Source organism: Protomyctophum parallelum (assembly GCF_964188405.1).
Source record: "Protomyctophum parallelum genome assembly, chromosome: 6".
In the NCBI taxonomy this organism is placed as follows: Eukaryota; Metazoa; Chordata; class Actinopteri; order Myctophiformes; family Myctophidae; genus Protomyctophum; species Protomyctophum parallelum.
Window position 1 is genome coordinate 13,701,948 of NC_139701.1, and position 12,947 is coordinate 13,714,894.

General features: G+C 41.3%; 1 protein-coding gene across 1 annotated transcript; it reads right to left on the minus strand.

Annotated features, from left to right (window-relative positions):
- Positions 1–1,212: 1,212 nt before the first annotated feature.
- On the minus strand, positions 1,213–12,109 carry LOC310859836 (PI-PLC X domain-containing protein 1-like). The gene is made up of 6 exons (XM_083766601.1): positions 11,865–12,109; positions 6,607–6,743; positions 4,802–4,930; positions 4,213–4,368; positions 2,810–2,993; positions 1,213–2,222 (listed from the first exon to the last, which is right to left on the minus strand). Exons 1-6 carry the CDS (start codon positions 11,974–11,976, stop codon positions 1,966–1,968), a joined length of 975 nt encoding a protein of 324 aa, XP_083622727.1. The 5' UTR covers positions 11,977–12,109; the 3' UTR covers positions 1,213–1,965.
- Between the last annotated feature and the right edge of the window lie 838 nt (positions 12,110–12,947).

The window sequence follows — 12,947 nt, forward strand, 5'->3', positions numbered from 1 at the left end:
ATTGAGTTGTACTTGAAATGTACTGTAATTCTGCAAACTGTTAATACATCAATCAATCAAAAACAGTGTACTTGCACTGTTAATTGTTTTGTTGAACATAATATCTAACACAGATCTAGATGGGTAAATTCTTTTTGCCAACGGCTGATTCGGTCTGGTTTATTAACCAGGCTACTAGATGGGTGTCCACAGCCAAATGTCAAATGACTACCTATATACATTCTTTACATTTGTTTTATTCCAATGTGTTTTGAAAATGTGTCAACATTCTTTGCAATGCTATTACTAGCTCTGGCTGACACCCAAAATTTACTTTACATTTTCATAAATGTAGTTACTTAGTTTCAACCACTGTACAATGTAGGCTACATAATGATGCAAGCATGACTGAGCCTATATGCTGTGGTCAATGAGACAGAGTGCGGTGAAGCTTTGTAACAAATTGTTATACTGCATTATTACATTATATGAATGATTTATAACTAGTCATAATTACTTATATTCATTTATGACACAGCTTGGTTGCATACATGTAATTTAATGACAGTGTTATAAACAAAACAGTAAAAACGAGAGGCGTATGAGTATGTATAATTTAAAGATTATTGTGATGTGTATGCACTGGAACAATCTTTGACCATAACTGTATGCTATAGTACAGTACATACATAATGCATTGGCTGTAATAGTCGTATCATGAATGCCATGAATGCAGTATTATGCACTGTGGAGTAAGAATAATGTTAATTATAAATCACGATTCTAGAATAGATGGACTGTTCACAGCAATGAGCAGCAAAGAGAAACTATGAAAATAATAAAAACACCTTTATCAACTGTGATTAATAATCACAGTCATCATATTAACCACATGAACGTATGTATGTGAATGTATGCATGTCATAAATTAGTATCAGAACAGTGGGCAAAAATGAACGATCATTTCGCAAAAATGTATGAACTTTTGGCAAAAATGAACGATCATTTAGCAAAAATGTATGAACCTTTGGCAAAAATGATTGATCATTTGGCAAAAATGGATGAACTTTTGGCAAAAATTAATGATCCTTTGACCAAAATGGACGAACCTTTGGCAAAAACAGGTGATCTATCTGTAAGCTTACAATGTGCTGCATTGTGCTTACAATGTGCTCCCAATGTATGAATGAATGAATGAACCATTGTAAAGCACTTTGAGCACTTGGAAAAGCGCTATAAAAATGCAATTCATTGCAGTGCATCGTGAGAATATATAGGTCAGCTACTTTTGTTATTTGTCGTACTACAAAATATACATAATGTTAAATCTACAGGTGCACATATAACCACTTGGATGTTTGTTTTGGCATATTCAGAACTCCATGGTGAACAAGTGTCATAAAGTGACACAAAAACATTGACCTAATTTACAATAGCTACACTAGTACACACCGATCAACTAATAATCTGGATGATCATTTTAGCCGTTATCATGGAACACAAAATACTACAGGGCTGTACAACATGGATCTTATGTAAACTGAGATGTGCTGTATGTAAACATTTTATATTAGTTTGCTGTCGGGGCAGAAACCTCCCATCTCCATGTTTGAACTTTTTGTGTTTACGCCCTACTTGATCATATACTATAGCATCACACAAAAGTATCAAAAGTAACAGATCCACAAGCTCAAAACGTGGCACAAAGTGTCAATCTACTATTTATGCTTTTTAAGCTTTTTGTAACAGTTTTGGACATAATGTGGTTTCCACCGGGTTAAACAGCAAACTGATTTGATGGCAAGGATGTGGTCCCCCGCCCCCCATTCACAAGTTAGGAATTATGCAGAGAGAGAATGCTCGAGAAAGTCGACGATGCATTTCCATTGACAGAAATACAGAAAGTAAGTGTCCAAGAGGCACATAGCCTATGGAGAACTGGCATGTTTACACGTACAGTCAATAAAGTGCATAGATTGTACATATCTAAGTAGTCTTAGGCCTTTTCCTCAGCAGTTTGTAGTTGAGTGCAATGACCAGAGGACAGAAGGGGACGGCGGGTCCTACGAAGTCCCCGGCGATGATGTTCAGACAGTGGGAGTGGGGTCCGGGCGTCTGCTCCTGCAGCCACTCCCTCAGGCACGTCCAGTTTTTCTGCGTCAGAGAACTCAGCGACTGCTTCGGGTGGGCGGCGATGTAGAAGCTGTCAGCCGTCAGGTTCAGACCAGAGACGAAAAACCCCTCTGGACGAAATGAAGAGATTTTTTGGAACATAATAAACCCCAAGTTTCAACCTGCCTTTCTTATTTTGGGTGAATATACTGTATATATATTTATATGTTTTTTTTGTAATGCAAAAATAGCCAATCTACAAGCTGAGCAATTATGCAACAGTTACCAAAACAATACAACACATCAAAATGAATTCATATGGCAGGACATTACTCTTGCAAAATACCGTAACTAACAAACTTTCTGCAAGTCTGCTCTGCGAGACTCGATCTGTCTGATCAGCAAAGCTGGGATTTCTTTCGGTATTTTGATTAGGTGTGCCATCATGCTCGTTTGAAGCATGGTGTGCTGTTATGCTTATTTGAAGCATGGGTAGACAGCTACGGGTGCGAAGAGTTCTTATAACGGCAGTGGGTGCCCGCAGTCGATGCTACTGGACAGCTATTTCAACCAATTACTGTTGCTTCGTCAGGACTCTGTTTGGACTTGTGTATTATTAGGTATTCCAGCGTTGTGTTGTACCTGGTCGTCCCAGGTGTTTCTCACCTGGTCGTCCCAGGTGTTTCTTAGTCACCTGGTCGTCCCAGGTGTTTCTTACCGGGTCGTCCCTGGTGTTTCCTCCTCTCCAGGTATGTGATGACCCCCTGGGCTGTAGGCTGGTCGGCCCACCAGTAAGGGATGGCAGGCCACAGCTCCTGGTGGCTGACCGCTGCCTGGTCTTCATAGGACAGCAGCACCTGCTGACCACATGACCACAATGTCCTCAACGTCACCGGCGAGTCCTGAGGAGAGGGGGAAGAGAGAGGGACATTCTGTAAGGTTCCTCAAACATATTAATGTCAAGGTTCCCGGCCCAATTGATGTGTTAGGCCGTAGACCGCCGTATAAAATTTGTTTGTGCCAGTGAACCCAGAAGAGAAGAAATCTATAAGCTCACAAGCATTGAAGACAATAATTCCATCCAATGAGGAGAGAGTACTCTTTTATCAGGTTCATTTGTATAATGTTAAAGTTCCAATTTTTTCCATTATTGATCTCATTTCTCCCTTCACACCAAAAACAACCTAATCTAAAATCTAAACATGAGGCTCGAAAGAGAGGACGCCAAATGGTTTATTGATTATCTCTCTCTCTCTCTCTCTCTCTCTCTCTCTCTCTCTCTCTCTCAGGGAATTCTTTTCCGGGCCTCTCGCCGGGGGCGGGACTGCGACGCTCTATATGGAGCATGGGCAGGGGCCCTGTCCAGAGCCCGGGCAGAGGCCTTTTGTGGCGGTTCTGGACGACCGTGGGTCCGACTGACTCGACACCGGGCACTCCCTGTGGGGGTGTGGAACGCGGGTGTCGAATTCGAAGTCGGTGGGGCGAACGTTTCTCGAGTTATACGTGCATTACAGCCGTACACACAGACAGACAGACAGAGACATGGTGCATTAATATAGTCTGTGCTGCAACACTAACAGTAGGCAGAGAGAAATCACTTACAGTACACGCAGTGTTGTTGAGGACACTCGGGGGGGAGAATGGTTTGATGGAAATGAATCTTGAGTGAACAGAGGTCCTTATAGGAAGTTTAAACCGAAGGTCTTATACTGTATGTACAGCCCCGTGGTCATCCTGAGCACTAAATAAGTTGTTTTATAAAAAGGTATGTAAAATCACTCTCAAGGCTATTGGATGCACAGGCCTTTGACCTACAGAAATGATGTGAACAACATCATGCCACCCCCTAGGGGACACGGTGACTCCACACAGAAAGGCCCTTTTGTCAACCCCACCTAGGATATGGCATGGGCACTGATGCCGCAGAGGAGAGAACACGCCCCCAGCGCACACAGCATCCCCAGCTGGGAAAAACCCAGGATCTTCTAGCTGTGAGGCGAGTGCACTACAGCCACCGTGCACCCAATATAGAGCTATTTAACACATAATCTGTGCATATCTAATCTGAAAGGAGTGAAAATAATGTTGACCAATAAAACTTTGACAGAAGATGAAACTCACTTGACGTGGACAGAGTTTGGAGCCAAAGAGATTCTTCAGAGCCCTAATGAAGGATTGATGGAGCCGGTCGCTCAGTCCCTCAAAATGGCTGCAAGCCAGAATAACAATCTCCTTTGGGTGAGAGTCCAGCCATGACGCCACTGATGTCAGCGTTTCCTACAAAGACATAATTGGCAGATGTAAATACAACTTGGGTTGCAACCGGTCATTTAACTACTCGATTTCATCTATTAAAATAGATTTTAATAAATGAAACATTTTTCTTATTTTTCCTAAATATGTATTTTTGGATGGAGGGCATGTCATGATTTCCCCATATTAAAAAAATGCGAAAACAGCAGATCTGCTGTTTTCACATGTTTTCAAGCTCACATTGCATCACTATGCGACATATTGTACTGTACTTTTGTCTGACACCAATGAATGATGACATGGTATCAGAAATAGAAAAATAAATAAAAACATGCTTCTCGATTAATCAATTCATCTTAAAGTAATCAATAAAATAATCATGAATAAAATATTTTATAATTGCAGAAAGCCCTACCGTGGAACAAGATATTAAAATATCTAAGCCCTGTATACTCACCAGAACTGTCAGATAAGTGTACAAGGCATGTGCAAAATACAGGTAGTGGGTTGAATCATGTGGTTTCTGTGCAATGCGGAGGTCGAAGTAGCGAATTCCCATCGACAGCTGCTCCACGATGCTGTTATCCTGAAAGAAGGAGAAACATGCACAATACATCAGAACAAAGTAGGAAAGAAATGGTTTAATTTCCATCTCCAAATATCTGACTTAGAGCATTGCAGTAGTATAAGGTGGTCTAATGGTGTCTAATGGTGGCAGCGGTGGCCGAACGGTTTGCGGAGCGGTCTTGATATCGGAAAGTCGCTAGTTCGTATCCCCGGACCGGCACGTTAAAATGAACCCCTACCATGAAATGTTCTATGAGTAGGGCCTGGCTGTAAACAAGTTCTTGAGCTTAGTCCAGTTACCCTGGGTAAACATGGTAACTTTGCTTTGCTTTGCTCAGCTTTTCAGTCTTAGATGCATGTTAAATGCATGGTTGTCCAATCTGTGTGGATAAAGTATGTTAATACAATATAACCATTGCGGCTTAGGAATCCACCACTCCTGAATGAAGTGTCTGGTGCTGGGACTCTGGTGCAACGCACGGGTCCTGGGCCTGGTGAGAGCAGGAGTGGACCTGGTGAGACGTAGGAGGGGCCCGGACCCCTGCCTCCGCTGGACAGCCGGGGTGCCTGATGGAGGGGAAAGGAACTGGTTGGAATAACGTGTTCCTTCCACGCGCTACGTCCAACCAGGGAAACTCCCCCCTGTCAGGTGTAAAGGAGCAACTTGGACACTCAGGCATGAAGGAAGCATGAGTTCAAGTCCGTTGCTCTCCCCAGGTTGGTGGAGGGTGCATTGTGTAGAGCCCAGGATCACATTAGATAATTTGACACAGGGGTAAAAAATGGGTTACAAAAACGTGGGATAAAAATTATAAAAAAAATTAAAAAAAGGAGGGGCCCGGACAGGAGTCAACCCACAGAGCCTATGCCTTCCATGCACCAGAAGCGTACCTCCCAGCCCTGGCAGAGTAGTTCTGGAGTAGTTCCAACGGATTGTGTGGCCTTGGTCTTTCCCTAATGGGACTGATCGAGAGTAGCTACTGGGACGTAAGTCGCGACTTGATCGCCTGAGCGAGGGGTATGATGTTCGAGAGACCCGAAACCCTGATGACCTTGGGATACATCACTGAGGATACGTCCCAGGTGCATCCATCTATACAATTGGTGTCTCGCTGATCTCCTATTGAGACATATAGGGTGCGTTCGGATATGCGCACCAGGAATGTTAGACCTGTTCAACTAGGGGAATTCATTTAACCCGTTAAGACTGTGGTTGATGTGATTCTACAAATGCCTTCTAAATCCTAAATTCTCTAAACATCCTTCAGTGGTTCATTTCAGTGGTTCTCAAACAATTTCAAGTCAAGGACCCCAAAATGATATGTACTGTATTTGGCTGCCGACCCCCATGAGAGAAAGATGTACGCTTTAACAAAAATAATATGTATAAAATAATCTTTGAATATATATATATTCAAAGATTATTTTCAAAGAACACATTTTCAAGATTTTTCCAAAAATAGCATATCTGCAAGCTTGCAGCGTATCACTTAGTGCTGTATAAAGGAACCATTTGAATAATATGAGAGATCTGGTCATACAGTACAGTACAGTACAGTACAGTACAGTACAGTACAGTACAGTACAGTACAGTACAGTACAGTACAGTACAGTACAGTACAGTACAGTACAGTACAGTACAGTACAGTACAGTACAGTACAGTACAGTACAGTACAGTGCATTGTGTCTTGTACCTGTGTCTTGGACCATTTGAATATGAAAGGTCTGGTCAGACAGTGGCACAGTTTATCCAGGAACTTCAGAAAGAGCGACTCGGACCTGACCAGAGGAGAGTGGATGTCCAGGCAGTAGCTCATGGCATCATGGCTTCCTAAAAGCAATAAGTTTAATCAATTAGACCTGAGACCAGATTCAACTAAATGTCTTCTAAATCATGACAGTTTTCTGAAAAACCTGTATCTCTGTCAGTTGTTCTCAAACTTTTCCATGTCAAGAACCCCTAGAATTATGTATTTGGCCGCCGTTCCCCCCCCCCCCCCCCCCCCATCTCAAAATATTTTGTTCCAGGGACCACCCAAAAGCAAAGATGAGAAAATGAGGGTGTTAATTTACCAAAAGAAACAAACACAAAATGTTTAAATATGCAGATAAGAGGTTTGTGCCCGACAATGACAATATCAAGGTTGTACTTTACTTTAGTTTTGTGTTCTACGTCCTTCAGACAAAAGGAAAAAAAAGAAAGAGTCAGTAGTTTTATATTAAAAACACATCAGCAAATGTAATGATGCACGTCTGCTTTGGCATATTGTATTATACAGCGTCAGCAGCTGCATTATCAGTAGCTTCCACACAGTACCTACTACCTTATGGAAAGTACCGCCATGAGTTTAGTTATAGGAACAGTCAAGCGTATTAAGGTTCAAAACAAGACGAGGTATAAGTACAGTCATTATGTGAGCAGAAAGTGCAGACTCATGACATTAGTGACATTAGTGATGAGCTCAGCACTGAAAAGGTGTCTTTGTGCTTGTTCCTCGCCCTCCCCCACGAGACATCCAGCTTGATCTAAAGTAAACCACTGGTTTACAAACAGTGGGTCGGGAACCATTTGTGGGTCACAGACCAATTTTTATAGGGCAAGACTCCTACAAAAATTGGAATAACACTAAGATTTTAATTGAAAATATTAATTAATACGTTTCTAAATTAATGTAAATGCTGTGTTAAGTGGTCAATGGACCGTGAACAACCACTGGTCAGGGAATAATTTTATTATCAAAACAATGTCCAATCTGGGAATAAATTCCCCAAAACGGCTAAACTCTTTTCCAAACTTCTAACTCATCACATTTGTGATGATGGCTATGGCCGTTTTTAGCCCCCAAGGAGTGTTTTTCGTGCAAAACAAATGCTTTGCAATGGATTCAGAATCATGAAAACCCCCTAGTTTGGCTCCTCACGTCACGTGTTACTTAAAGCAGAATGAAAAATTGTATATTTTGCCTGCATATAGGTTGTTAATGTTAATGGTACAGCAGCTGTCATAGATTCTCCTAGGGGAAACTGAATTCCATTAATTGTGAGATGTATTACTAGAAACATTTACAAACACATTGGTGAAGACATTTAATGGCAAGGAATTTATTCCCAGATTTTAATATCCCTGACTACAGTGTGTTACAGTAGCCTATAACACAGTCTCATTTGCAACACTTCTTTTTATCATGCAGTTTTAGTTCCTTTTGGGGTTTTCGTTTTACTTTGGTTACATGATTGGGAAGGTTGTTACGGACTGCTGGTAGGCCTATAATAGACTAATAGAGGGAGATGATGGTAAAACATTTATTCATTGATTGGGTTATGTAAACAGTAAACACAGGGCAACGTTGCATACTATATGCTTAGCTTCTAACTGTATGTCTCCCACTTTGGCCTCTTTTCCACTATGGGTACGTGGAACAAGAACCAGAACTAAAAAAATAGGTTCAGGTTATGGAAAGTTCTGGTTCCACCTTGCTAGTGGAAAGGGGGCTTTTGTCAGTTTTACTAATAAGGAACAGTACGACAGTACAGTACTACAGTATAAAGTAATAAAAACCTAATTAGTGTGGGAAAAGCAGCATCAGTGGTGTTGTAGTGAATAAAGCAGAGATTCGGATAGAACTGTCGGGTGGAAAGTTGGAAACCTCATATATGTCCCAAAACTGTTACTTTTCAGGATTTAAATTTAAAAAGCATCAAAAGTAGCAGATCTACAAGCTCAAGATGCTTTTGTGTGATACTGTAGTATATGATCAAGACAAGTAGGGTGTCAATAGGAAAGAAAAAACACAAAAAACCCCACAAACAGTTATATAAGACAGTTATATAAGCTTGACAGCAAGATGAATAGGCTAAGATAATGTAGAGAATATACTAATATAGAATATAGGCCTACACATAGGAGAAAAAAGTATGAATAAATTATTAACTAGGGTGTACACAGAATATGGAAAATCCAGAATATAAATGAATAAATCAGTCATCAAAGATATACAGAACAGAGAGAGAGAGATCTAACTAAATCATGTCTAACTAGAAAAAGTGCCCTTCTGGGCACAGGTCTCCACCAGGAGGATAGGAATGTTTAGGAGTAATATAAACATGTTTTTTGTTTGTTTGTTCCAATCTTTGCCAATCAGGATGGAATATGGGAAATGGTGCAGATCCGTGTTGATCGCACGCATGCACAATCCACCTGTTGGTGGCGCTATAACAGGCCAATGTGAAATGGGTGGGCTATATTCCTCAGCCTAGTAGGAAAGTGCGTGAAAGATTTCACGTCAAATTGCACGCTGCGTTCATGATTTGAGGCTTTTTGTTCAAAACAGGCCAATCCTGCAAAATTTGAAAGCCAATGTTAGCCAATTAGGATGGAATATGAAATATCAGACACATCCGTCTTGAGCACATGACTATGGAGATACTGTGTAACGATTTGCGGGATTTTTGGACAAAATCCGGAGGAGTAGGCCTAATATCCAAAAATGTGTTTTACAAAAGTCGGCCTCCTGGTGGCGCTCTAAAAGCCAGATGTGAACTAGAGAGACTGTGTACCAATTTGCGCGATGTTTGGACAAAATCTGTAGGTGTACTGTGCAAAAACTAGTTTTGCACAAAGCGGCCTCCTGGTGGCGCTATAACAGGCCGTTCTGGAAATTTTGGGGCAGAGGTTCATCGTTGGCATCCAGGGAGTGTGTGTGCAAAATTTGGCATCGACCGGGTTAACGGTGCCGGAGATTAGCTGCTCACGGACACACGGACGGACGGACGGAGTGCAAAACATACTCTCCCCCCATGCCTTCGGCCTGGTGGAGACAACAATATAAATGTTCTTAGATTGGTCTCCCATGCAGAGATATGAGTCTGCATAGACTGCACTGTAGCATATTGCATAGCAAATCTGGTCCCTGGATTCAAATGATTGCTCATATCAGTGCTTTACTGCTTACACTCATGTGACAGGCTGACATGCAGCAACTGCTAGTGTTTTGCCATCATCAGTCCGATTTTATACAACGTTTTACCCAGAACTAAAAGGCGGAAAATCACAACTTTAAGCTTTAAGCTTTTTGTTCAAAACAGGCCAATCCTGCAAAATTTGAAAGCCAATGTTAGCCAATTAGGATGGAATATGAAATATTCATTTGGATTCAAATGATTGCTCATATCAGTGCTTTACTGCTTACACTCATGTGACAGGCTGACATGCAGCAACTGCTAGTGTTTTGCCATCATCAGTCCGATTTTATACAACGTTTTACCCAGAACTAAAAGGCGGAAAATCACAACTTTAAGCTTTAAGCTTTTTGTTCAAAACAGGCCAATCCTGCAAAATTTGAAAGCTTACACTCATGTAAGTCGGCCTCCTGGTGGCGCTCTAAAAGCCAGATGTGAACTAGAGAGACTGTGTACCAATTTGCGCGATGTTTGGACAAAATCTGTAGGTGTACTGTGCAAAAACTAGTTTTGCACAAAGCGGCCTCCTGGTGGCGCTATAACAGGCCGTTCTGGAAATTTTGGGGCAGAGGTTCATCGTTGGCATCCAGGGAGTGTGTGTGCAAAATTTGGCATCGACCGGGTTAACGGTGCCGGAGATTAGCTGCTCACGGACACACGGACGGACGGACGGAGTGCAAAACATACTCTCCCCCCATGCCTTCGGCCTGGTGGAGACAACAATATAAATGTTCTTAGATTGGTCTCCCATGCAGAGATATGAGTCTGCATAGACTGCACTGTAGCATATTGCATAGCAAATCTGGTCCCTGGATTCAAATGATTGCTCATATCAGTGCTTTACTGCTTACACTCATGTGACAGGCTGACATGCAGCAACTGCTAGTGTTTTGCCATCATCAGTCCGATTTTATACAACGTTTTACCCAGAACTAAAAGGCGGAAAATCACAACTTTAAGCTTTAAGCTTTTTGTTCAAAACAGGCCAATCCTGCAAAATTTGAAAGCCAATGTTAGCCAATTAGGATGGAATATGAAATATTCATTTGGATTCAAATGATTGCTCATATCAGTGCTTTACTGCTTACACTCATGTGACAGGCTGACATGCAGCAACTGCTAGTGTTTTGCCATCATCAGTCCGATTTTATACAACGTTTTACCCAGAACTAAAAGGCGGAAAATCACAACTTTAAGCTTTAAGCTTTTTGTTCAAAACAGGCCAATCCTGCAAAATTTGAAAGCCAATGTTAGCCAATTAGGATGGAATATGAAATATCAGACACATCCGTCTTGAGCACATGACTATGGAGATACTGTGTAACGATTTGCGGGATTTTTGGACAAAATCCGGAGGAGTAGGCCTAATATCCAAAAATGTGTTTTACAAAAGTCGGCCTCCTGGTGGCGCTCTAAAAGCCAGATGTGAACTAGAGAGACTGTGTACCAATTTGCGCGATGTTTGGACAAAATCTGTAGGTGTACTGTGCAAAAACTAGTTTTGCACAAAGCGGCCTCCTGGTGGCGCTATAACAGGCCGTTCTGGAAATTTTGGGGCAGAGGTTCATCGTTGGCATCCAGGGAGTGTGTGTGCAAAATTTGGCATCGACCGGGTTAACGGTGCCGGAGATTAGCTGCTCACGGACACACGGACGGACGGACGGAGTGCAAAACATACTCTCCCCCCATGCCTTCGGCCTGGTGGAGACAACAATATAAATGTTCTTAGATTGGTCTCCCATGCAGAGATATGAGTCTGCATAGACTGCACTGTAGCATATTGCATAGCAAATCTGGTCCCTGGATTCAAATGATTGCTCATATCAGTGCTTTACTGCTTACACTCATGTGACAGGCTGACATGCAGCAACTGCTAGTGTTTTGCCATCATCAGTCCGATTTTATACAACGTTTTACCCAGAACTAAAAGGCGGAAAATCACAACTTTAAGCTGAAGCAATAAGAGTTAATATTATAGGCTTGTGAAACCTACCAGGAATAGAGAGGTTTGTTATGGGAATGTCCCACAGCTGCTCTGGTAGACATGTCATCCATTCTGCATCATTATTGTTATTGTTGTCGCTGTGACGAAGATGATGATCCATTGCAATTGTTGTCCCCTTTTACATGCATTCCTCATTTATGTTATTGGATCATATTCGTTTTTTATGAGCTATATAACTGGTCTTTTTGAGTGGTGTGGTGAAACACAAAGGCTATACTGTTCCTCCTGTGCAGTGCAGGTCTCTTTCTTTTCAGGAAATAGCTTTGTTTATGTGAGGGCTGTAAAGGGACCGTCGTAAAATGACACACCGAGAAGAAAATGTAAAAATGGAATAGGTCTACCTAACCCGTTATCCTTTGATTGATTGATTGAAATATGTATGAACAGTTTGCAGAATTACAGTACATTTCAAGCACAACTCAATACAAAAGACTGTTAACTGTGAGTGGACGACCCAATAAAGCATTACACTTGTTTACAAGAGGGTCCTTAATTGTTCAATTCATCAAAACATTGATTTAGAAGTACAAATAGACACTTCTATAAAGCCATCCATGCAATACATTTGATTTATTGATTGAATATTTTATTAACAGTTGCAGAGGAAAAAAGCACAGGAAAGTACAGTTCAATACAAGATCTGGCCTGCTAAGAGGATTTGTAACCCAAGAAGCCTATGGCTTGTTTCCATTAATTTGGGTGGGGTCCTTCATATTCAAGAATTCAACTGAGAATATGCAAGGGAGGGAGCAGGGGTTTTCGACGTTTTGATCATCACTCCATTGTATAAAATTGCATTGCAGATTAGATGCTTTCCAAGTTCTTTATTAATACACACACGTTTGTTTACGGTTACGCGTTCTTTGCTAAAATGTTGGATTCATGTTAAAGTGTATTTACAGGCATTTAAATTAAATATTTTTAGGGGAAAAAATCACACCCATGAAACACAAATACTTTGTCATTTGAATTGACAGCATTTGAAGGCTACCACCACCATCAATGAGGGCACATACAATAATGAAATGCACATTGAATAATTTGACTGCACTTTATCAACTTTTGACAAGT